The sequence below is a fragment of the Arvicanthis niloticus genome, chromosome 1 (assembly GCF_011762505.2).
Source record: "Arvicanthis niloticus isolate mArvNil1 chromosome 1, mArvNil1.pat.X, whole genome shotgun sequence".
In the NCBI taxonomy this organism is placed as follows: Eukaryota; Metazoa; Chordata; class Mammalia; order Rodentia; family Muridae; genus Arvicanthis; species Arvicanthis niloticus.
Window position 1 is genome coordinate 106,843,090 of NC_047658.1, and position 24,171 is coordinate 106,867,260.

General features: G+C 47.4%; 2 protein-coding genes across 4 annotated transcripts; one reads left to right on the forward strand and one right to left on the reverse strand.

The window, feature by feature from the left end:
- Nucleotides 1-422: 422 nt before the first annotated feature.
- On the forward strand, nucleotides 423-13,885 carry Mtg1 (mitochondrial ribosome associated GTPase 1). 3 transcript variants are annotated; one of them, XM_034514318.2, is made up of 11 exons: nucleotides 423-589; nucleotides 1,134-1,198; nucleotides 2,824-2,928; nucleotides 6,225-6,305; nucleotides 7,020-7,076; nucleotides 7,333-7,423; nucleotides 9,254-9,315; nucleotides 9,691-9,787; nucleotides 10,130-10,211; nucleotides 12,881-12,993; nucleotides 13,304-13,885. In XM_034514318.2, the coding sequence occupies exons 1-11, from the start codon at nucleotides 481-483 to the stop codon at nucleotides 13,420-13,422; spliced, it is 981 nt and encodes a 326-aa protein (XP_034370209.1). In that variant the 5' UTR covers nucleotides 423-480; the 3' UTR covers nucleotides 13,423-13,885. The 3 variants fall into 3 exon arrangements, with proteins under 3 accessions (XP_034370209.1, XP_034370220.1, XP_076768871.1); XM_034514329.2 differs by lacking the exon at nucleotides 423-589 and adding an exon at nucleotides 779-869; XM_076912756.1 differs by lacking the exon at nucleotides 423-589 and adding an exon at nucleotides 889-1,045 and having other exon boundaries at nucleotides 2,822-2,928.
- A 2,176-nt stretch (nucleotides 13,886-16,061) lies between these two features.
- Sprn (shadow of prion protein) lies at nucleotides 16,062-17,902 on the reverse strand. The gene is made up of 2 exons (XM_034514346.2): nucleotides 17,683-17,902; nucleotides 16,062-16,814 (listed from the first exon to the last, which is right to left on the reverse strand). Exon 2 carries the CDS (start codon nucleotides 16,797-16,799, stop codon nucleotides 16,356-16,358), a length of 444 nt encoding a protein of 147 aa, XP_034370237.1. The 5' UTR covers nucleotides 16,800-16,814; nucleotides 17,683-17,902; the 3' UTR covers nucleotides 16,062-16,355.
- Nucleotides 17,903-24,171: the final 6,269 nt, after the last annotated feature.

Sequence of the window (24,171 nt, forward strand, 5' to 3'; positions counted from 1 at the left end):
GTCTTACCATATAGTGCTGGCTCTGGAATCCACCAGGCTGGTCTCACACATTGAGAGCCACTTTCCTGCCTCTGCCTCTCTGGTGCTAGGATAAAAAGTGCACCACCACAACATAAGCGCAAATATCAAAAAAAAAAAAAAAAAAAAAAAAAAAAAAAAAAAAAAAAAAAAAAAACCAAAAACAAAAACAAAAAAAAAACCAAAAACCCGTAACATCTCTCCAAAACAAGAAGAAAAAAAAAAAAAAAAGGAAAATATCTTCAAATTACTCAAACGAACCTCACATAAGCTCAGGAATCCTGAGAATGGGGCAGCACCGGGCCAACCCCGACACTTCGTGCTCCTGCACGCTACTGAATGCGCCGAGTCAGGCGCGCGCATGTGCAGTCGCACACGGAACCCAAGTGCGCCGGAACCCTCTGAGTAGATCCAGGCCCTGGCGGAGGCGGTCCGTCTGCGAACTCTTCCGACACCAGCGACATGAGGCTGTGGCCGCAGGCATGGAGTGCTGTCCGGGGCGCTTGGCGCGAGTGCTTTCCTCTGCAAGGTCACGATGTAGCACGCTGGTTCCCCGGCCACATGGCCAAGGGTGAGGCCAGCGGGGGCTGCAGGCCGCATGGGCGCCGGTCCTGGCGGTCCCTTTGTTCGCCTTTCTGCCATCGGGTTGGAAAGCTGTTTTGTGCTTGATACTTTGAGTCGCACTGAGTGGTCCCTTGAAGTCACATGCACGCTGATGTCTGAGTTTATAGGTCACAACTTGGCCCTAGGTAGCCGTTGACGTAGTACGGCCCCGGGCTGCTGGTTGTTGTGGTCTTGGCTGCTGCCGCCATGCGAGATTATATAGTGTGTGGCTGAAAGGCGCCAGGAGTGTGAGTGGGCTGGTGGCAGTTTCGGGGCGGAGCCTCAATGTTTTTGCGCGTTGAGGTTATTAAGTCAGCACAGTATCAAGAACTTCCTGACCAAGACCATCATATGTGAAGTGTTTCTCCCAGAACCATCTGGGGCACCCCGGAACTTGGCTCAGAATGCTGTCTCCTTTATCCCTGTGTGTGCTGATGGGTTCTCAGATGTATTCCCTTAGGAGAACTTAAATTTGCCTTTGGCTGTTTCCTTAGTGCCCCTCTATCTTCTAGGACTAAAGAAGATGCAGAGCAGTCTGAAGTTGGTGGATTGTGTTATCGAGGTTCACGATGCCCGGATATCCTTTTACGCAGTAGGGGAGCACCTCTGCTTGACTGTACAGGCAGAAGCAGAATGCTTTCCTGGTTCCTCTCCATCTCCTTTGGGCAGTCTAGTCTGTTCTGCCTCTGGTTCAGTCATATGTCTACAGCTGTGACAACTTCTTTTGTAATTACTGGGACATAAAGCAGTGTTTTCCAATTCTCATTACACACCAGAGTTCCTGGAAGGCTTTTACATCAATAGCTAGGCCCCTTTTAGATCAGAATCTCTGGGGTGAGGTCTAGGCTGGGCGTTTTTATTTTTAAGCTCCCATCTGATACGTTATTTGTCTCAGCCTCTGGTTTACTTTGATATTTTTAGGGGTAAATTATGAAACCTGCCATTAATTAAATGGTCCTGCCAACCTGGGTCTGCTTCCTCTTGTCCTAAAATGAAGAATTGGCAAGTCATACTCGTGTCCATTGACACATGTGTCTCAGATCATTTTGTTGCATTTAAGATGTGTTTGGTTTCTGTTGGCTTGTGAGTTCTTCCTCATTCTGCTTACTTAGCCCTAGAAGAGTGTGGGGATGTCAGACCACCAGGCTCCTGGAACAGCTGGTGGTGGGCGTGGGGACCTGCTGTCACTGGTGGGAGTCTCTGGAAATAGTAATGGAGAATAGGAACTATTTCAGCCTTCAGAGTTGGAACTTTAGCAATAGTACATCTGGTGTATTTGTTTTAGGCTATACATGTCTACTGATCTACAATCAAATGCTGCCAGATGTGACATTATCATCATTATCACCACCACCACCACCATCATCATCACCATCATTATTGAGATAGGGTCTCACAGTGTAGTGTTGACTGGCCTGGAGTTCACTATGTAGAACAGGATGGCCTGGAACTCACATAGATCTGTGTGCTAGGAGTAAAGTTGTGCCCCCATTCCTGCCTATATTGATTATTAAAAAAGTAAAACATTGTTATCTTCCAGCATATATGATGAGAAAACTGTTCTCCTTTAGTCTCTGGAACACTTATCTGAATCTAGGATGTGGCAGCAGGTCTGTGTGAATAGTGGTTTCTGTAGCATTTTTGGAGAGAAGCCTGGAGACTTGGAATGGATTGATCAGCTGTGAAAGAAGTACCATGTAGATGGAGGTAGCAGCTTAACTGGGTGCCAGATGGGACAGGCGGAGGCCTTAGGACTCTTGTACTAGATCCTACTGGAGGGCTAAAGGGGCAGAGAGTAGAGATAAGAAGCCCCATTGCCTGTGTTAAAGAGTCACATGATGGAGTCCCATATCAGTCTGGAGTAGCTGAGAATAGCTGTGGGTTGGGTGGTGCTCCAGCTTCTCTGGGTAGGATTTCACAGGAGTCACAGTTTCTTAAGTGTTCAGGCCATGTCACTTTAAACTTTAATTTCTTGGCATCCAAACGGTGCCTTCTCTTTGAACTTTGGTTTTGTTCTTTCCACCATCTGCTTGGGAAGTTAGGTGACAATGCCTTGCCTGACTTGCACCTGTCACAAGCTGCAACATGAGGGATAGGGAGATGGGTTGTATGACCACACTTGCTCTGAGATGGGCTTCTTCCTTTGGCTTTAGCTCCTGGTGGTAAAGCTCTCTAGGGATCATGCCTTAACATCATCAACACATCCCATTCTCAGGTCGAAACCCTCTCTTCCAAGAGCTACTTGGTCTGAAGCCACATTTGCTTGTCCTTAACAAAATGGACTTGGCGGATCTTACAGAGCAGCAGGTGAGCGCCTTCTCACAGATGCCAGCAGCAATGTGACAGAGCCACAGACACAGAGGAGTTCTGTTGTGCCCCCGGGTAGCCTATACTTTAAAACAACTCCTGGCTTTGATGGAGGCTTCTGGCCTGGCTTTTTAGCAACAGATGTTTCCCTTAGTATGAAAGAATCGCCAAATGCTCAAGATGTCACATCTCCTGTGGGAAATGGGTTGGTGTGCTGTGGGACCCCTGGTGGCCATTATAGCCACTTTGTACCTCAACCTTTGTCCACCATGTGTCCCATGTGACCACTGAAGCAAAGGGACTGAGTACATTTTACTTCTAACTAACTGGGAGGTGCACAGAGCTGATGTACGTAGCCTGGAGTTCACTTGTGGCACCTGCAGTGTCCCTAGCTGACTATGTACCCAGCCCGATCTCAGGTTTTCTGCAGCTCGTTGCTTTCTGTACACCTTGTGATCCAGAAACTGGAAGGGCTGGGTGTGGGACTGGGCTATGAAAAGCCCAAAGTACCTAACAGTGTCTAACACAATGGTTCTCAACTTCCCAATGCTGTGACCCTGTAATACACTTGTGCATGTTGTGTTGACTCTCAACCATGAAATTATTTTGTTGGCACTTCATAACTGTAATTTTCCTACTGTTATGAGTTGTAAATATCTGTGTTTTCTGACGGTCTTAGGTGGCACCTGTGGTCATTCGAACCTTAAAGGGATCGTAATCCACAGGTTGAGAACCGTTGCTCTAAATCCAGGCAGAATTGGGTCCCAGGGCAGTGTATTTTCTACATGGCCTGGAAGTAAAAAGTGAAGGCAGAGAATGCTATTGAAATCTTGACTTTACTTTTTATCACTGTGTTGTCAAATCCTTTGGAAAGAGGAATTTCACGGCCTTGAATTCAAGCCTGATTTTAGAAAGTTGTTAATGATGCAGAAATTTTTCCTTTACTGAAGATCCACAGCTCTTATGAAAGGTCAGGAGGTTATCCAGGATGGTTCCCAGCGGCAGCACATTCCTTAAGCCTTAGAGAGCTGATCTCCAGTGCCGCTTGTTTCGAGCAAGCTTCTCAATTTTGCTTCCTCCCCCCTCCCCTCTTTTTATGGTTAAGTGCCTTCCCCTGGTTTTTATTAGTTGAGATTTGAGCTGTTTAGGGATTACTTCAGCGCTTCACATGCTAGTCTATACAGACTGGCGTGTACTGCGCTCTACTGGGCAGACATAGGAGGTGAGAAGCATACCAGGCTTCCGAAGGACATTAGGCCCCACACCCACAGCCTGTACTAGAGGGATGTTTGAGAACAGAGATCAGTATGTCTGTCATGGCTAGTACCATTTTTATTTCCCTCAAAGATTTATTTATTTTTTTGTGTATGAGTGTTTTGCCTGTATATATGTATGCATGTGTGATATACATGCGTGCCTGGTGCTCACAGGGGCCGGAAGAGGGTGTTTATCCCCTGGAATTGGAATTGTGACTTGTATAGGTGCTGGGAACCAAACTTGCAAGAGCAGCCAGTGCTCTTAACCTTTCAGCCACCTCTCCAGCCTCCTGAGGCAAGTACCTTAATTATATCATATGTGACGAATAACTGAAAATAACTAAAACTGACAGCATTAATGAATTACTTTTTGTTTATTTAAGCGTTTACTATGTTTTGTGGTTAGTAATGACCAAACACAATCGTGACTTGCAATACATATTGATAGATGTAAATATAAATAAAGTATGTATACTGATTATACTGAATATTAAACCTAATGCCTCTATGTCAGCTCTAATGTACTTTTGGCACTACTTATTTTCTATAATCAGATTGAGTTCAATACCATTTCAGTTTACAGTGAAGTCCCATGCTGGACGTGGTGGCACACCCCTTTTATGCTAAAACATGGGAAGCAGAGGCAGGCAGATCTCTATGAGATCCAGGACAGCTAGTTCTACATGGTGAATTCCAGGCCAGCCAAGGCTACATAGTGAAAACCTGTTTCAGTTTTCCCTCCTCTTCCCAAGGGAGTCTTATATGACAGAGTACATGAAAGTGACGGATTCCTCAGAGAAGCTGGCACCTGTGAAGCTGGTGCTGAAGAGGCTTCAAGTGACCTGTCAGTCCCACTTTATCCCCAGGAGCACTGCAGTCCCTGTGAGCAGGCCGTGTCCCCTGGTGTTCACTCTGGCAGAGCCTGAGGCGCACACACAGCGTGGCTATGTCTGCCTTAGGGCTCTTCCTCCCTGCTGTCTCTGTTAGAGTCCCTTTCCTCAGAGCTGAGGCTCTTCGCTGTTTGCTGGCATCCACTTCTTGTTGCCGGGCTCCTAGAGTGGAAGCTGCTGTGGAGCAGAGTGTGCCTGCAGCGGCCTTTCAAGCTTAGAGCCTTACTTTTTTTTTTTTTTTAAATCTGTTTTTGAGACAGGGTCTTACTCTGTAATTCTTGCTGGCCTGCAACGTGTTGTGTCAGGACAAGGGTGACCTCAAACTTACAGAGATCCACATGTGTCTGCCTTCTGAGTGCTGGGATTAAAGGCAGGTGCCACCAGGCCAACCAGATTCCTTTTTTAAAAAAAAAAAAAAAGTTTTTTTTTATTTTTTATTTTTTATTTTTTTACATTTATCATTTATTTACTTTGTGTGGGGGTATGTACGTGCCATGGCATACATTTGGAGGACAACATGGAGGTATGGAGGTGTCAGTTCTTTTCTTCCACTGTATAGGCCTGGGGATTGAACTCAGGTTGTCAGCTTAGCATCAAGCACCTTTACTAGCTGAGCCATCTCACTGGCCCCAAGCTCAGAATCTTGAGTTTTATTTATCTTACCACATATATGTACATAAATATATATATATATATATATATATATATATATATATATATATATAATGCGTATATGTGTGTGTGTGTATGTTTGAATGTTTACTTGCTGTTGTTTGTTAATCTTTGTTTTTATTTTTTGTAAGTGGGTGTTTTGCTTGCTTCTGTTTCTGCACTACACTTAAGCCTGTGGAGGCCAGAAGACGGCATTGAATCCCCTGGGACTGGAGTTAAGACAATTGTGAGCTGCCAGGAGGTTGCTGGGAATCAAACCTGGCCATCTGGAAGAGTGGCCAGTGCTCTTAAATGCTGAGCCATCTCTCTTGCCCTGACCTCTCTCTCACACACATTTAATTTTTAATTTATTTTAGACAGAGTCTGGGTAGTACTGGGGTTAAAGGCATTTACCACCGTTCCTGGCATACCGTTCATATTTAATTTAGTATTTAAATTTTAATTCAATTTAATATTAAAATAGAGATGTGTCTTTCAGAAAATTGTCCAGCATTTAGAAGAAAAAGGCCTGAAAAATGTTATTTTTACGAACTGTGTAAAGGATGAAAACATCAAGCAGGTAAACCTCTGTATATGCTAGTTGTTAAATATTTGGGATAAGATCCTGGACTTGGCTTTAGCTGCCCAGGATTCAGGATCTCCAGGGCTGCCTGTTTCTTGTGTGTGTGCCCACAATCAGAGTGAGCTTTGAGGGAGTCTGCTGGGGTTCTTTTTTTTTTTTTTTTTTTTTTTTTTTCAAGACAGGGTTTCTCTGTGTAGTCCTGGCTGTCCTGGAACTTACTCTGTAGACTAGGCTAGCCTCGAACTCAGAAATCCACCTGCCTCTGCCTCCCAAGTGCTGGGATTAAAGGCATGCGCCACCACTGCCTGGCTGTCTGCTGGATTCTAAGTAATAAAAAGCCTTTTACAGAACCCAGTAACTTGTCTTCCCAGTTGTTTTGATGGAACCCCATGAGCTGATGTGTGGAATGTCTAGTAGGTAGCTATACTTGCTGTAGAAGAGCCCTCCTGAGGTAGCCACACTCCTGTGTCGTGTGTTTGTGTGTGTGTGTGTGGGGGGGGGGAGTTGGGTTGGGAGTGGGTAGATGAACCCCAATTAGCTGTGGCTGATTGAACAGTTGGATGCCCATGATCTGGATGTGTAGTGAGGTGTGTGTGAGGTCTCTACCCTCCTAAGCAAGGGGTCAGTATAAGGACAGGCTCACTGACCCTGTTATTTGGAAGTGGGTCGGTAAGAGATGTATGACCAGAAGATGTGGCCTATTTGTTACAGATTGTCCCAAAAGTCATGGAACTGATCAGGTGCAGTTACCGCTATCACCGAGCAGAGGTTGGTGGGGTGCAGAGCTGGGGGTGGGTATGTGGAGTTACCCAGTCCCTTCCTGCCTGCCCTTCTGAGCCTTCTGTAATACAGAAGACTGAGCTGTGTCTCAGCCAGGACCAGCCTTTGTTTTTACTGTTTTAGTGGGAAACGCTGGGCCCACCCAGCTGGTCAGCATAGGGCCTTCATGTTGATATCCCTTTCCCCTGGGCTATTGGTTTCACAACCTGTGTGGGATAAAGTTGAAACTCTTCTGCTTCCACAGAACCCAGAATATTGCATCATGGTGGTCGGTGTCCCCAATGTAGGCAAATCCTCCCTCATTAACTCCCTGAGGCGGCAGCACCTCAGAACAGGTAGGCAATCTCTGCTGTGCTGACTTCCACTCCTAGAGGGCACTGTGGAAGAGTGTGGTCAGCCCTATGTTGCTTTGTGGCATTTCTTCCATATTTTGTGGCCTGTTCTGTTAGCTAAAAGGACAGTTCATGGTCTGATGGTGGTCTGTGTGGTGAATAGCCGTTGGCTACACAGTGCACTTCTGTGCTTTAGCCTGCTCTTGACATTGCATGTGTTTTAGGCGGTGGGATACATTTATATTGGCTTCATTTTTTTGCACTAACTGTATAGTCATCTATTTATTTATTTATTTATTTATTTATTTATTTATTTATTTAACAAAGCCAGATGTGGTGGCACATACCTTTAATCCCAGCTCTTGGGAAGCAGAGGCAGAGAGGCAGAAGCCCTGTCTCCAAAATACAATATAAAACTACAACAGCAAAAACTCATTTATAGTGTAAAGTCCAAGAGTTTTAAATCATGTTGTATCATTTTAGAAAGGGGCTGTTTGGGTGTTAATTGGAAAGCTGTCACAGTCATTTAATTTTTTAAGCTTCTTTTCCTTTAAGTGTGCATCTTCCTTGTTTAGGGGTATGAAGTTTGTTTATAGGGTTGTGTCGGCATCCCCACTACCTAAACTTTAAATTACCTGAGACCAAAATTTCAAGCATATCATCCTGTTCTTGCCCCAGTGCCTGGCAGCCCTGTTTTGTTTCTGTCCACCTGTGTCAATAGAGTGCTAGGACTGGCTTGTCTCAGTAAAATGTTCTAGGTTTGGTTCTGTTGGGATTTTATCAGCAGTTCCTTTCTCTGTAGGTCCAAGTTCCTCCACAGTCTACCCTATTCTTATTCCTCTTGTCATTAATGATGGACACTTTTATCCTTTTACTTCTGTGGTGGTTTGACAGTGAATAGTTAGCTTCCCAGGGGTATTCCGGGCTGGGTCCCATGCCAGGCCACCAAAGTGTTGGGATCAAGGATGGTGCTGGCCTGCCTGCTGTGGGTAGTACTGTGGAGTAGGGGAGTCCAGGAGAGGCTTTGAGGTGGATGAATGTTGTGACCCGTACTCTGCCTCAACGCTTTGGGGCTAAGTGCTCTGGTCAAGAGAGAGAGAGAGTGGGGCTGCAGGGGCAGGAGATGCGAAGAGACAAGACAGAGGTTCTGATCAAGTCTCAAGTCTCATACCAAGTCTCTTTTATTGAAGGGAATTCTGAGGTATTTATACGCTTTTGCCACGTGCCTTCTAGGTGTTGATATGATGTAAGCCTTACAGGCGTCTATAGCGTGGATAGCACGTGCACTGTGCGCCTTGCAGGCTTGGATACCACGTGTGCCTTACAGGCATATATGGCCTGGATAGCACGTGGACAGCACGTGAACTGCAATGCCTTGTAGGCATGGATACCACGTATGCCTTGCAACTGGGGGCAGCAAACAGCAACACAAAATATGTGGGATATCAGAGTGTGCTTCAGCTGTTGTAGGCTATTGAAAACCAAATCTCTTATCAGGGTATATGGTTCCAGATGGCTGCAAAGATAATCTAGCCGCTTTCTGCTGAAAGTCGGCTCCCAACAGATGAGTAGCTCTGGTACCTTTGTATCAGGGTGTACCTTTCTACACTGGGAAGTGAGCTCTGGGCATTCGTCAGCCCTTGGCCACTGTGCCTAGCTTTTGAAAATCTTTGCCATGTGTTCTTTGAGACTGAGTAAGGAACAAATTATAATTTGACATACTTATTGACTTCTGGGTTTCCAATCTGCTTGTCAGATATGTTAGTAAAATACCTTTTATTCCTTGTCCTATGCCGTATGGAAATATTTGATGGACTCTTTGTGTCTTTTCAGGAAAAGCTGCCAGAGTGGGTGGTGAGCCAGGAATCACAAGAGCTGTGACATCCAGAATCCAGGTAGGCTCCTTGGTAGCTGAGCCCAGAGCTCTGTCTACTGAGCTTCAGTGAGCACAGCATTGACCTTGCGTCTCACCTCCTTCCTTTCTCTCTCCTCATGTTCCCGCCAGTGCTGCTCTGCCCGTATGAAAATCCGTCAGAAAGGCAGCCTTCTTCCCAGAGCCACACTTATGTATTCCCTTTTATTTTCTGTGGACCTTGGGCTTTTATTTGTTCTTCAAATTAAGTAGATATTATACCCTATGAGGCTTCTAAACCTCAGTGCAAAGGACAACCTATGTGGTGGGTTTATCCAGAGGCCTGCCTCAGAGTCTCCGGCAACGATTTGGCTGTTGGGCACAGGCTGCCTGGCTTGATCCACTTTCTGTTGCACAGGTATGTGAGCGTCCACTGGTGTTCTTGCTGGATACTCCTGGGGTGCTGGCTCCTCGGATCGAAAGCGTGGAGACAGGCCTGAAGCTGGCCCTGTGTGGTAAGCCTCTGCCCCATTGCTGACCTTAACTGGCCCCTAGGCAGGTGGACTTGTTACTCCCTCCACCCTTCCTGATACCAGATGCTTTCCACAGTTTGGAGAGGGAGCCTAGCTCACAGCATGCATGTGCTGGCTACCATTCTGCCCTGTGGTAGCGGTAGACAGAGAGGTCATGCTTGGCAACCAGGTCACATGCCATATAGGAAGAAGGACAGCTGTGAGCCAACCTGCCGGGAGGGTCCTTAGCTTGAGGCCTTCTGCCTTCAACTGAGAGGCATTCAGGCTTGGTGGGGCATAGATGCCCACTGTGCCATGGGCTTGCACTAGCTGCTTGTCTTGCAGGAACTGTGCTGGACCACCTTGTTGGGGAAGAGACGATGGCTGATTATCTTCTTTACACCCTCAACAGGCACGGACTGTTTGGGTGAGTGGCAGTGGGTGTGGGGGCTGCAGCTCCCTGCTGGCTCATTCTATCTAGATGTGGTTTTAGAACTATGTCATTAAGGTAGTATATAATTTGTATATTAATACAAGTGTGTGATTTGATAAGTTTTGATATCTGACCACATCATGTTGTCACCCAAGATAGCAGACATTCTGTTGAGTGTGGTGGTCCACAAATCCTAGTACTTGTGATGCTGAGAGAGGGGATCATACAATTCGAGACCAGCTGGGCTACATATGTAGCATGGCCTTGTTCACTTTGTCGCTTCCCTAAGCCCTGTGGTGAGTGAGGAAGATGAGCATTCTGTCAGTGAGGTGGTACAGGACACCCGCCCTCTCACCTGGCTTCCCTCCTGGGCAGCACCGGTGTTGTGAGTCTCCCATGCTCTACATTCCTTTTGATGGCTCGGCTCATTGTCTGTTACCCAGACATCTTGCGCTTGGTTTATCTGGTCACCCTGGTGGACATGGGGGCTGTGTAGTTCTTGGCTGCTATAAACAAAGCTGGAAATGTTCATGTATAGGCTTAACTCGATGTGAGTTTCTTCTTGTCTTGGGTAAAATGCAGGAGAATGTCTGAGGCACTCAGTAATGGTGACCTTTAGTGTCCTACAGAACTGCTGAGCTGTTCTCCAGAGCGTTGGACTGTGCCATACACTACCTAGCAGAGAATAGGGTCCACGCTTTTCCGAATCTTCTTTACACTGTAAATAGTCTTTTATTTTATACTTTTGGGTTTAATGATTTTATTTAATGTATATGAATTTTGCCTGCCTGCATGTCTTTATACCATGTGCACGCAGTGCCTGTAGAGGAGGGCATTACATTTCCTAGCCCTGGCATTATAGACAGTTGTGAGCAGTCATGTGGATGCTGAGGATCTAAGCCAGGTCCTCTGCAGCAGCAACAGATGCTCTTAGTCTCTGAGCCGTCGCTCAGCCCTGACCACACAGTCTGCAGTGTTTGGTACATATTCCTACTCATGTGATGCTGAACATCTTTTCCTGTGTCTATGTGGCCATCAATGTATCTTCACTGGGAAAATGTCTGTTAAATATTTTTCTCATTTAAAAATTTTATTTTGGGGCTGGAGATGGCTCAGCAGTTAAGAGCACTCACTGGCTGCTCTTCCAGAGGTCCTGAGTTCAATTCTCAGCAATCACATGGTGGCTCACAACCATCTGTAATGCCCTCTTCTGGTGTATCTGAAGAGAGCAACACTGTACTCAGATAAAATAAAAAAAAAAAAAAAAAAAAAAACTCTTTAAAAAATAAAGTAAAAATTTTATTTTATGTGTGTGCGTTTTACCTGGTGCCTATGGAGGCCAGAAATGGGTGTCCAGTCCTCCAAAACTGGTATTACTGATGGTTGTGAGCCATCCTGTGGGCCCTGGGAATTGAACTCAGGTTCCTAAAAGAATAGTAAGTGCTCTTAACCGCTGAGCCATCTCTCCAGACCACCATCCCTTTCCAATTTTGTTTTTGAGATAGGGTCTTTCTCCTCCATAGCCAGGCAGCTCACAAAGATCTGTTGGCCTCTGCCTTCTGTATGTGAGATTAAAAGCATGTACCACCATATTTGGCCTTCTTTTCTCCCCTCCTCTCTCCCTCCCCCCTCCCCCCTTCTTTTGAGGCTGGGGATTGAATCTGGGACTGAATACAGCAAGCATATGCTCTACTGCTGAGCTACTTCCCAACCCTTCCTTCCTCCCTCCCTCCCTCCCTCCCTTCCCTCCCTCCCTCCCTTCCCTCCCTCCCTCCCTCCCCTCCCTCCCTCCCTCCCTCCCTCCCTTCTTCCCTCCTTCCTTCCTTCCTTCCTTTCTTTCTTTCTTTCTTCCTTTCCTTTTTTTAAAAATTTTTCGAGACAGGGTTTCTCTGTATATCCCTGGCTATCCTGGAACTCACTCTGTAGACCTGGCCTTGAACTCAGAAATTTGCCTGCCTCTGCCTCCCACATGCTGGCATTAGAGGCGTGCGCCACCACTGCCCCGGCCCATGCACCATGTTACCTGTTCTGAGGGATAAGGTCTATACAAAGTTTTTTAGGAGTCTAGGCTTGTCTTTTCTTCTGTTAACACTGTAAGTTTTGGAAGTCTGACTTAGTAAGAATATACTTCATAATGGTGCTGCTTCATATAGAAATACGCCTAGCCTAAGGCCATAGAGTTTTGTTTTTCCCTGGAGAGTGGCAGCTTAGGTTTCACATTTAGGAACGTGACCCTCTTCCACTATGCATTAGCATATGCTTAGTGTATGGCGCAACTGTGAGTTCTTAATTTTGCACATGGATGGATGACTGGTTGTCCAGAAAATTTTGTTGAAGACTTTTCCTCACTAGATTGTCCTTTTGTCTTTGTTGGGAATCCATGTTGTCTGTCTGTCTGTCTCTGGACACTTCTGTCCTGTACTGTCTTGGTGAGGGACTGATGACTTTTAACTGGGTGCCAGGCATTTGAATTTTTCATTGATAGGTGATAAGTCCTTACTTTTCTGTAAGAATCCATGAGCCTTGTTCTGGAGCACTAAGTTGCCCGGAAGTAATCTGGTCCTCCCAGGAACCCAGGAGCTGGCTCATCTGAGGTGTGGGTGAGTGTGAATCCTTCTCAGGCTTGGAGCCTCAGAAGTCTGACCTGAGCTGTGGGCTTCCAGGTATGTGCAGCATTACTCCCTGGCCAATGCCTGTGACCAAATAGAGTGGGTGCTGAAGAACGTGGCTATCAAGCTGCGGAAGACACGGAAAGTGAAGGTTCTCACAGGCACAGGTGAGTGAGGCTGCATGGTGTGGCATGAGGCCCTTATTCTGTCTTCTGTTGGGACTCTTGGCTCCTTGTGGGGACAGGAGTGAGACACAGAAGGAAACCTGTGGGCAGGGCACTATGGAAATTTCTAGGGAGGAAGGACTTTGTAGTATAGGCTTCAGAGGGTGGTCTAGCTCTGGACAGTGCTGGATGGGTATGATGCCTGTGTTCTTTCTGAGCATGCCCTGTTCCCTAGATTTCAGATGGTGCCCTAGTGGTCTCTCAGGGATGGGCTGCCTTGGGGCCCCTTTCTCATCAGATCCTTTGTCCTCAGGTAATGTCAATGTTATCCAGCCGGATTATGCCACGGCAGCCCGAGACTTCCTCCGGACCTTCCGCAGTGGGCTGTTGGGCCAGGTGATGCTGGACCGTGACGTTATACCTGCTTGCTGATGACATTAACCCCTGGACTGGCTGGCTGGAGTATGGTCTCCTGCATACTCTATAGGACTACAGCTGGAGTGTTTAATGCTTAGAACTATTCTTTCAATTCCAGACGCTCTCTGTGCTGGTACCTGAGACTCAGGCCCCAGCTCCAAAGGACACTATGTTCTCTTGTCTACTAGAGTCTGGTCAGTCCTGGTTACTACTGTCAGGCCCCAGGAGTCCTGTATATGTGGCTTGGTCAGGAGGTTTTCTCAGTCTCAAGAAGAGATTAGTGCAATCTCAGAGGAGTCTAAGTTATACTCTATAATTTAAAAAGATGGGTTAAAAGGCCCACTTTTTTTTTTTTTAATCTCTCTCTGGCTTTTCTTATTTTATTTTACTTTATTTATTTTTTTTGTCATTTTCAGACAAATTTTCATTATGTGGCTTGGGCTGGTCTCAAATACATTGCTTCTGCCTTAGGCTCTTACAGGTGTGTGCCATGACACCCAGTGAAAATTTTCTGATGGCTTTTTCATTATGTACTTAGTATGTTGAGCCCATAAGTTAAATCCCCTTCCACCAATGAATGCTGGGGATTGGTAGATTAGGGGATTGGGGTTCCTAAGTCAGATTCTCAAGTGTCTCAGAGTTTTGCAGTGAGGGAGAAGCTTGTTACCAGCAGAGGGCTTTATTTCACAACGAACTCCTCACTGATAAAGTGCACAAACATAGACAGAGGTTTACAGCAGTGAAGTCCAGGAGTGTCCTCTCCCCTTGCACTTCAGGACCTGTACCACAGGAGGCCTTCTGCTGTAGGCTCAACTTTGTACAGGCCAGTGGATCACTGGAAGGGGATCACGTCTAGCCATTGAAACCATGATGTCTGCAGGAGCGGTGCAGAGGGCATGGACTAGCATGGCTGACCTCCATGTACCTGTATTCACCTAGAAGATGTTGCTGCCAGCAGCTTGCTGTCTAAAAGAAACGGCAAGGGGTTGGTTGATACAGATAGGAAGTACTGCCGGGCCAGCTGGGCTATCCTTGCTCAGTAGTTCTAGTCTCTTCTGTTCAGTATTGGCCTGGGCTTTTCAATGTTGCTTAAACCAGTGCTTGGATGCTCAGCAGGTTCTCTGCTTCTTGTGGATGGCTGATAGCAGGGGCTAGCCTCCCACTGTTGCCTCTTGCTTTGGCTGCAGTATAGTAAGTCTCCTCTGAGATTCTCCCTCAGCATCTATAGTTCCTGCTAGTGGAGAAGGTATTCAAAGTTGTGTGGCTGTGCCAAATGCTGAACACTCTGGAGAAGTCAGATTGGTGAATGTGAAATAATCGTTAAAAAGTGATGTGTTCATAATGCCATGATGCCCAGAACTAACACATGGTACTCTGTGGTACGGGAAGGGTCTGGTCCACATAGTCCATCCTCATGGGTGTTAGACAAGTTGAAGGGGCTCTGGTGGTTCTCCCTGTACCAGACTTGATGCATCAGCACCTGCCTTTGAGGACCCTAGTGGGCTTGGCCCTTAGCTTGCTGGTCTTGGTGGTTTTGAGCTTGGTCTATTAGGGACAGAGGAGCAGCTGGGCTGACTGTGCCTAAGAGCACCGGCAGTGTGAATATAAGTTGCAGGGAGTTGCATCCTGCAACTTGTTGGTCAAGAAAATGCTTGGCTAGGGCCCTGCCAATAGCCTTGAAACCTGTATACTAAGCAGAGGTATGCTGAGCTAGCATTGTATATATTGACTGAGTCACGAGACACATTACTCCATTCGGCAAAGATGTGCTAGAGGGCCCTTGAACAGCAAGAAGCCAGTCTGCTCAAAGGTAGGGTCTTGTGAGGACTATAATGTATCTTTTTGAGGCCACTCAGCACATCAGCTCTGTTCTCAGGATGGCTATGGAGGGTCAGACAACTAGTAGTATTAACCCACGCTCACAACCTGCTGAGGCTGGCTCTTCTGTTAGCTTTCTTCTGGCAGCAGTGGGCCTGAAGAACTGCTGCCCCCTCCACTGTGCAGTCTGCCAGCTGTCAATTGTGCCATGATCTGTCTCACCTCCAGTCCATCCGTTTCCAAGGGAGAGGGTCTCCCAACGTGAAATGCTGATACCCACTGGAACTGGGAGTCTTGCAGTTTGGGTTATATAAAAAGAAGCCCCCAGCAGGATTGGTATTATACCTGTGACTCTCACTTGTGAACCTAAAGTTCAAACGGAATGGAATGTTTTTGAAAGTGAATTCAAAACCCCTACCCTTGGTGGATTTTAGAAACAGTTAAGTGGACCTTATGGCCAAGTGGCTTCAAGTGGAAAACCCTTCTGACGTAAGGTCTCTTAGGCAGTCTGCCAGGAAGAAACATACTACCTTGGCTTTGGTAGCTTCTTGTAGGAGGACCACAGTGGGTGTCCTGGGATGGATATTTTCCTGCTTTGGATGCTTCTGGACTATGACATCATTAGGACCTGCTCTGGGCAGGTGATTAGCACCTGACATTTCGCACACTGCAGTCCAGGTGAATGTTCTCTTAAGTCCAGAGGGAAGTGGTTTTCTCCCTCTGCTTCCATGGGAGGCCCAAGGTCTTTGGGGCTTTAGTGGCAGAATCAGACAGGCCCACCCAAGGATAGCTTCTTCTTGGTGGTCAGCATTGTTAATGTTTTTGTGTCAGGGTGGACGAGCAGACAGGCATGCCTGCTTGGGCAGCTCAGGAGAGTCGAGGGCAGCCTGCCTCTCTGGTGGTAGAGCTGCTAGTTCCTGCCTGCGTGGAAGACTGGGAGACTGGGATGGGCAAGAGAATAAACTGCATCCACAAATTGCAAGAGGCCTTATGGGCCCAGAACTGTTGTCTGGGCTGGGGAATTATAGTCAGCAAAATGAAGTGACCCCCTGGGCAGGAGGCCATTAGGGTGGGCCCTAGGGGCCTTAAGACAGACTAGGAGCTAGACCTGAGATGGAGCTTAGCTTGGTCTAGGGCCGAAGCAGTTCTAGAGCACCAAGGGTGCCTCCTAGAAGCAGACAAACACGTGGACTGTGCACTGAGCCTGAGCCGGAAGTCCAAGCCCAGTAGCTGTAGACTCCTCGGTCGGTCCCGTTGCCTCCCATTGCCCCGTTCTCATCGTCCTCCAGGCCTAGCTCTCCAGGCCCTGAGGTCCTCCTCCAGCCAGAGCCGGTGGCAAGGCCCGCAGCCACACCCGCCGCAGCCCCTGCTGCTGCCCCTGCAGCCGCTACACGCAGAGAGGAGCTGTAGCGGGGCGCCGGTCTTACGCGCACTCTTGATGCCCCGCGCGCACCTCCACGCACCCCCCGGGCACTGCCTCGAGCGCCTCCGCGGCCACCTTTGGCCGAACAGCTGTCACAGAGGAAGGCGGCGGCCAGCAGCAGAGCCCAGCACGTGGCAGCAGTCCAGTTCATCCTACTGGGCAGAATCTGCGAGAAGAGGGTGGAAGGGGCTTCAGCTTCTGTGCAGGGGTGGAGCTTGGCTTAGAGCCAGGGCAAGAGGGTATCAAGGTCTGGGAATAGGCTCATCCGGAACACTGACATCAGTCTCTGGTTTTGTGGTAATCTGATAGAGGGCTCCCAGCATCTTGGAGGACATTGGGCTCAGGGCTGAGGAAGGGCTCTTTAACCCTTAGCACCAGGACTTTGGTTTTGGGTTCCTGCTGTATAACCGGGTGGAGATGGGGTCATGAGGAAAGGGTTCAACAACAGAGCGGCCGTTTTACTATTGTAGGGTGGAGATGGGTCCCAGAATGGGGTTTGCGGAGCTCCTGCGGTGGGGCCCAGGCCTTGAGGGTTGGGGCACAAATCCCCCGCTCTGCACACGAGTCCCTGGAAGGGGATGGATTAGTGTGTGGAGGACTCTAGTTTGGAATCTCAATATACCCAGATTATGGTTAGAGTGGACGGCCTTGTGACTTTTGCTCTGGCATCTGGATCTCCGGATGCCTTCCTAGTGTCTGTCAGCCAGAGGCTGTGGCTGAATGCACTAGGCTAGAGTGCGGGGAGGGGGGTCAGAATCCAGATTAGCGATTCCTTGCAACACAAACAACGTTGGGTGAAACGCTGGGCAGGCCCAGACCCTAGGTAATTACTTCTCTTCCCCGCCCCGGCTCCACCCTTTTTGGGTTTGCTCAGGTCAGCAGCCTGGGCAGGTAAACCGATCAGGATGGGTTTGGGCTGGCCATGGACCAACGGTCTGCCCGGCGGCTCCATCCTTCACAGATCCTTCTCCCCCCCCCCCCCCCCCCCCCGCTCCCTTCCAGCATCACTGGGTTCATCCACTTCCCCTACTTACTGGTCACAAGCCTAGGTCGGATGAGCGATTTAGAGGCCGGCCAAGCAGAAAGGTTCGGCGGCGAGGACCCTTTTCCTTAGGCAGAGCTCACGACTGGATTTTGCTGAAGCCTCCGCCTAAAGATTAGGGGCGGGCAGCCGAGGAGGCTCAGCCCCGGGAGACGTGAAGGGAGGAGATACTGAAAGCTCAGAAAAGCACAGCCCCAGCCCTCCTCATTGCCCGGCCCCCATCCTCGCTGCACTGCATACAGCGTCCTCCCCTCCCCTCCCCTGTCCCCTCCCACCTCCCCATCCCTGCCACCCTCCGGCCCTGCCCAAACTCTCTTTTCCCTATGTCCACTAGCCCCAACACCCAGGACATACAGTGTGTTCTTGTTCCTGTAAGTCCAGCGTTTTTGTTCACTGCCTCTTCCTTTCCGTTCTCCCTACTTGCCCACCGCATCGATTCTTATGGTTCTTATGAATTATCTACCTCCTTTCCCATTCTTCTGATGGAACCTCAGCTCCACTTACTCCTCTTCGCCAGCTGTAAGGACTACTGGGCAGCCTTTCTAGGCGTGTAGGGCTTCCAGCATCCTGCCAGATGGCCCTCCGGGCAGTTTGATCTTCAGCCATGAGGATCCCAATAGCACTAGACCTTTGTTGATCTGACCTCCCTGAACCTTCTGAAAATAGGCCCCTGAAGACCCGGTCCCCCTTTATTTTCAAGCTGACTGGTTGCAGTGCCTCCCTGCCTTTGTAGGGTGAGTGTGACCTCAGCTCCAGACAGTCACGAGGGGTTTCATCTGGGCCAGACTTGCTTTCCAAGGCCCAAGATTACAGTTGGAGCTGTCGGGAGTGACCCTGTCCTGGCTGAGGCCTGTTATGAAGCCGCATGGGTGGAAACAAGACCTGGAAAGGAAGGGGTGGTTTCTGTATGGAGCTCTTCTCATTGAAGCCACTGTGGTTTTGACCTTTCTTTTATTGTGAAGTTGAAAGGCCTCCCCTCCCTAGCCCAAAGGCTGGTGGATGCCCCCATTTAGTTTAGTCAGGGAGAAGTCCCAGGTGTTCTTTTGCTTCCCTGCTTCATGTTAAAATGTGAAGGGTAAACACGTGTCTTAGACATTCAAAGCCCACTGTAAAACACAAGGCATAAAACAAGGCCAAGGCATAAAAACCTAACCCAAGAGGTTTGAGGACCCAGAGGGAAACTTAAAGCAGAAACAAGGTATAAAAACCTAACCCAAGAGATTTGAGGACCCAGTGGGAAACTTAAAACAGTAACATGCCTGTGTGTGTGTGCACATGCGCGTGCACACACACACACACACACACACACACACACACACACACACACACTCAGAATGCCCAGAGCAGAGCAGATACTATGTTGACTATGTTGATGACTAAAAAGGATGCTGTAAAAAAAAAAAAAAAAAAGAATACAAGCAACTAGAAAGGAATTTTGTTCCTGGGGGTGGGAGGAGAAGAAGAGATGCTTGCGTTACAAAGCCAAGGAGGAATCCTGAAAGAGACAAAGACAGTGAAACAAACGGATCATCCACCCAGGTGTTCTAACAGAGAACAGAGGAGGATCAGAGACACAGTAGGAAACATCAAGGAGGGACGGCTTTCCACTGGGCCAGGCTGCAAGGTGCACATGGGGGCAAGAACAGCATTTAGGACTTGGTATTTGAATAGACACAGAAGCTCTTAAAATATTAGCAAAAAAAAAAAAAAATGCTTTTAGGGCATTAGAAAGTGTTATCACAGAGTCAAAATCTGCCTATCCATGCTTCTGCCTGACGGACTAAGGAAGAAAAGTAGCCATAACTATCTCAGAAGAGAGGCCAAAGCATTTGATCCTCCCCCAGCCCCCCCCCCCCCCCCCCCATTTATAGGGATTGAGAGGGGGAGCCTAGAAAACTAGCCTTGGAAGTGAATTATTTACTTGGGAGAGACTGTCTTAAGCCCTGTAGCAAATAGGCCTCATATAGAGCCTTTTGGGATGACCCACCATGCTTGGTTATGTGGTACTGCAGATAGAATCCAGAGCTTTGTGCAAGTAGACAAGCATTTTACAAAAAGAGCTGCATCCCTAGCTCTAAACTGGTTGTGCTGATCAAAAAAGTATAGAAAAACTAAACAAACAAAGAATACGGCAGGGAGGGGCTGGAGAGATGACTCAGCAGCTCAGAGTGTTTCACCAGGATTGGTTTTCAGCACCCACCTTAGGGGTTCACAACTGCCTGTAAGTCTAGTTCCAGGCTGACAGGCCTACATAAACTTACACAGGCACACATACATTAAAGAAAAAATTGAAAAACATACACTATGGGAACTGGACAGTTGGCTTAGTGGTTAGAAACACTGCTCAATCAGGAGGACCAGAGTTTAGCCCCCAGGATCCACATCAGGCAGCTCACAATCTCTTGTAACCCCAGCTCTGAGGGATCTAACACTCTCTTCTGGCCTCTATGGGCATTTGTACATACATGTACACATATACACGTGCATGTACACACACACACACACACACACACACACACATACACACCCCCCACAAATAAATTAAAGAAAGGGGAAGGGGAATGTACTGATTTTTTTTTTTTTTTAAAAAGAGGACAGGGTTCTCGTCCTTTCAGGGGTCAGTCATATGGAGAGCAATGAAAGATGCTGACCTATGCTGACCTGCTCTTCTGAGGCCACCTGGACTCCCATCATCTGGTGAGAGTGGAGGTTGTATGGGCTAGGTGCTGTATGTCTTAACTGTATGAACTTGGTTGTGTTTGCTTAATAACTAGAGCTTCTATCAGTTGCCCTGTATCCCAAGATGGGACAGACTACTAACTTTGCACCAGCTGGTCCTAGTTTTCTGCATCTTCAAATGCCTGGTTGTGGGGTGGGGAAGCCCAATGGGGATGCAGCCTTCTGAACATGTCCCATTCTTCAAGGCCTCCAGCTTCCCACAACTCAGCTCCCTACCTGATGACAGAAAGTGCCCCTCCTCCTCTGAGAGCTCTCTTAGCAGCTTCTCTGATGAAAGGCTCCAACCCAGAAGCGACTGCCATTTCTCTCTTTAACTTAAAGTAACTCCTTACTGTGTAGAACTGCGCTGGTAATTCAGCCTTTCCTCTGTAGCTAGACCAGTTCTCCAGATTGGCACTCTATGTCCAAGGCAAACTTTTTTGGAGTTCTTGGATCTCCGGCTAATGCCAAGGACTTTTGACTGCTAAAGTGGCAGACTCAGTCTCACCTCAGATGGTTTCACACCACTGCATCATGTTGCGTATGCTGTTCAGACTCATCAGCCCCTAATTTGAGTTACACTGCAGTTCTCCTTAGCACTGGTCAGTGTTAATTATTTTGGACTCTTTTTTTTTTCTTCACCCTCCCTACTTCTGCTTCTGGAGTATCCCCTGATTGGTTGTTTCTTTGATGCTAGTGAAATGAGCCAGTTTAAGCCAGATCAGATTGTATTAAAGTCAGGTTTATGGGGAGACTGCTCTTGGGTGAGTTCACTGGCCTAAAGGATTGAGACCAGGAGAGTCACCATGGGGAGAGGTGGGTGGGGAGGGGGAGAAGAGAAAGAGAAAAGGCGTGCTCAGAGAGAGGAGAGAAGAACAGTGGAAAGGAGAGGAAAGAGAGAGAGAAAGCGCACGCGCTCAAAATGTCTGGGTTATATAGGGAGGAGCTTTTAGGGGAAGAGCAGCCAGCTCCTGGGATAGAAAGGTCAAGGTTGGGGGCAGGGTGTGCCAGACAGGGACTGAGGAATGCTGGGAGAGCTTGGAGGCCAGCTCTGCTTTGGTTTGTAAAATATGCACCTCAGTCCCTTGTTCTGGGTCTGAAAGCAAACATTCCCCATGTAGAGATGGTTTTTCTTCATGCTTTGGTGCCTAAATTATTATTCTTAGATGTCTCCTTCATTCTGAAACTCCAGTGCATGCCTGCCAACCTCTACTAAGGGTAGGGTGGCTACTTTTCAGCTGTCCTGTCTTGTTCTTATAGGTGTCAGCTATGGGGGTGTTGTTGGTACATCTTCTCTGGACACTGCTAAGAACTTCATGCATCTTTGACTCACATGTTCCTGGGAGGTTCCATTTCTGCATGGACCTCATTATGTAGACCAGGGTAGCCTTGAATTTATAGAGATTCACTTGCTTCTGCTTCCCAAATGCTGAGATTAAAGGTGTATGCCATCATGCCCAGTTTGTCCTATGAATCTTAATGCCACTTCAAGAGTAAGATCTGTTCTGTGTTCATCAGCCCTTCCCAAGATGTCTTTTAGAGGCACTTGTTAGAAGCTGAGTTGCCCCCATTTGTATGTATCCGAATCCCAAACACCTCAGAATGTGGTTGTATTTTATAATAGCATCTTTAAGGAAGTAACAGGATCATAAGAACCATGATCCAAGGAGATTATGTGGCAGACTGTACAGAGACAAGAACCGAGATGTAAGGGTATGGTATCCTTACAGAGACAACTGACATGTAAGGGTATGGTATCCTTAAGGCAAGAGAAGGTGCCTTGGAGTACCCCACCTGCCAGATTAAAGTGAAACATTAATTTCCGTTGCTTAAACGACCTTGTTCATGGCATTTTAAAATGGTACTATCAAGCTAATAAAGAATCCAAGAGATTCTGAAGACGACAAGGAAAGGCCTGGAACACCGAAGAAAACTTTTGGAAAGCCAAGGAAGACACTAAGGCTCAGGCTGCAGCGGTGGCCCAGCAGCTGGGAGCATCGCTGCTCTTGCAGAGGACCCTGCCTCAGTTTCCAGTACCCAGTTATAGATGGTTTTCACAACCACCTATAACTCCAGTTCTAGGCGCCCTCTTTTGGCCTCTGGGGGAACCAAGCACTCACATGGATATACATATATGCAGGCAAAATGCTCATACACATAAAGGTAAATAAATCTTAATGATATTAGGGATCAGAAAATGGCAGTAGAAAGGACACAGTCCCATCTGGGTAAGGGACAGACAGACCAGAGGCCCAGGACACGACTCATGGACTCCTTGCCCACTGTGCTTCTTGATTTCCTTTATATCTCCTACAATTCTTCCTTTATGCTTGTGTGAATGTGTTCATGAGTGTGCAGGTACACATGTGTATGCAGGTGCGTGTGTGCGTGTGGAGGTCAGACAAAAACCTCAGGTGTTCTTTAAGATTCATAGTTTTGTGTTTGAGACAGGGTTTTTCACTGTCCTAGAGCTTGCCAAGTAGGCTGGGCTGGCTGACTAGTGAGCTCCAGGCATGTGCCTCTCTCTACCTCCCAGCACTAAGATTATAAGCGTGCATTATCATGTTTGGCTTTTTTTTTTTTAGTGTGGGTTTTGGGGATTAAACATGTGTTTGTGTTTGCAAGGCAAGTACCTTCTTGACTAAGCAGCCTAACCAGTCCCATTGTGGTTCTAGTAATTAAGCTGGCACATGTAAACAAATGTTCCCCAGAGTTTAGTGGGCTCCCCTAGCAAATTAATAGGAAGGGACCATGTAAAGCCCCATTTGTAGTTGTTTCATGAGAAATACAGATAAACTCCCAGGGCTTGGAGCTGGCCTCTGAATTGGGCAGGGCTGTCAGGCATTCAGCTAAGACATGTGGGAATGGAGCTGACTCCAAGCAGTCAGGGTCAGAGTTGAACTGAGTTAGAAGACCCCACCTTGTGTTAGCTGCAGAATTGCTTGATTGGTGAATGGGGACACTACCCTACACGTTTGGCCACAAGTGCTTTCTGTGATGATTGATCATTATGAGAAAGACTTTTTCCTTTTTCTTTTCTTTTTTTTTCCTAGAAAAAGAAAAAAATGTTGAATGAACAAAATAAGACCAAATACCCCAAAAAACCCCAGACATAGTTGGAGAGAGACTTGGGAACCTGGAAGACTTGGGGGTAGAGGGAGTCCAGAATTGGGAGTCTATAGTTCAGCATGTGGGGCGGCAGGGGCCATGGTAAGAAAGTCTGACACACATGTAGTTTTGGAGCAAACAAAGAGGAGACTAAGGCAGATACATATTTGAGAAAGTCATGGCTGGTATGTTTCACAAACTGATGACAGTGCGAGCCACGAGTCTAGAGGCATTGTAGACACCAAAGGCAGTAGATACAAAGAGAAACACACAGAAGAACGGAAGACAGTTGCAAACCAGGCAGAAAAAGCATAAAGCGTATAGAAGTGGAGGACACACAAGTTACCTACAAAGTGTAAAAATGGTTGATTGCTGGGTTCTCAACAGAGCTGCTGGTGCGGAAGAACCATGGTTTGTGCAGTCTCTGCCTGGATCACAGGGCCGGCTGCACAAGGGTGGTCAGGAGCAGAGACAGTGATGTGGGATGGTTTGGGGGCACTGTGTATTTGAAGGCTGACTTCTGTACCAGATTTGGGTGCAGTCTGGATTTTGGTATTGTTATTATTATGAAGCATTTCCTGATTCAGTATTTTGTAAAATATTGTTCTCCATCATCTTCTGATTGGTCAATAAAGAACTGATCAGCCTATAGCCT

Excerpts from the sequence above, each read along its gene's own strand:
- Mtg1 (XM_034514318.2), top strand. The coding sequence starts at position 481 with ATGAGGCTGTGGCCGCAGGCATGGAGTGCTGTCCGGGGCGCTTGGCGC. Across the intron at positions 6,306-7,019 it reads AGGATGAAAACATCAAGCAG|ATTGTCCCAAAAGTCATGGA; the intron begins GTAAACCTCTGT and ends TATTTGTTACAG. Across the intron at positions 9,788-10,129 it reads CCTGAAGCTGGCCCTGTGTG|GAACTGTGCTGGACCACCTT; the intron begins GTAAGCCTCTGC and ends CTTGTCTTGCAG.
- Sprn (XM_034514346.2), bottom strand. The coding sequence starts at position 16,799 with ATGAACTGGACTGCTGCCACGTGCTGGGCTCTGCTGCTGGCCGCCGCC.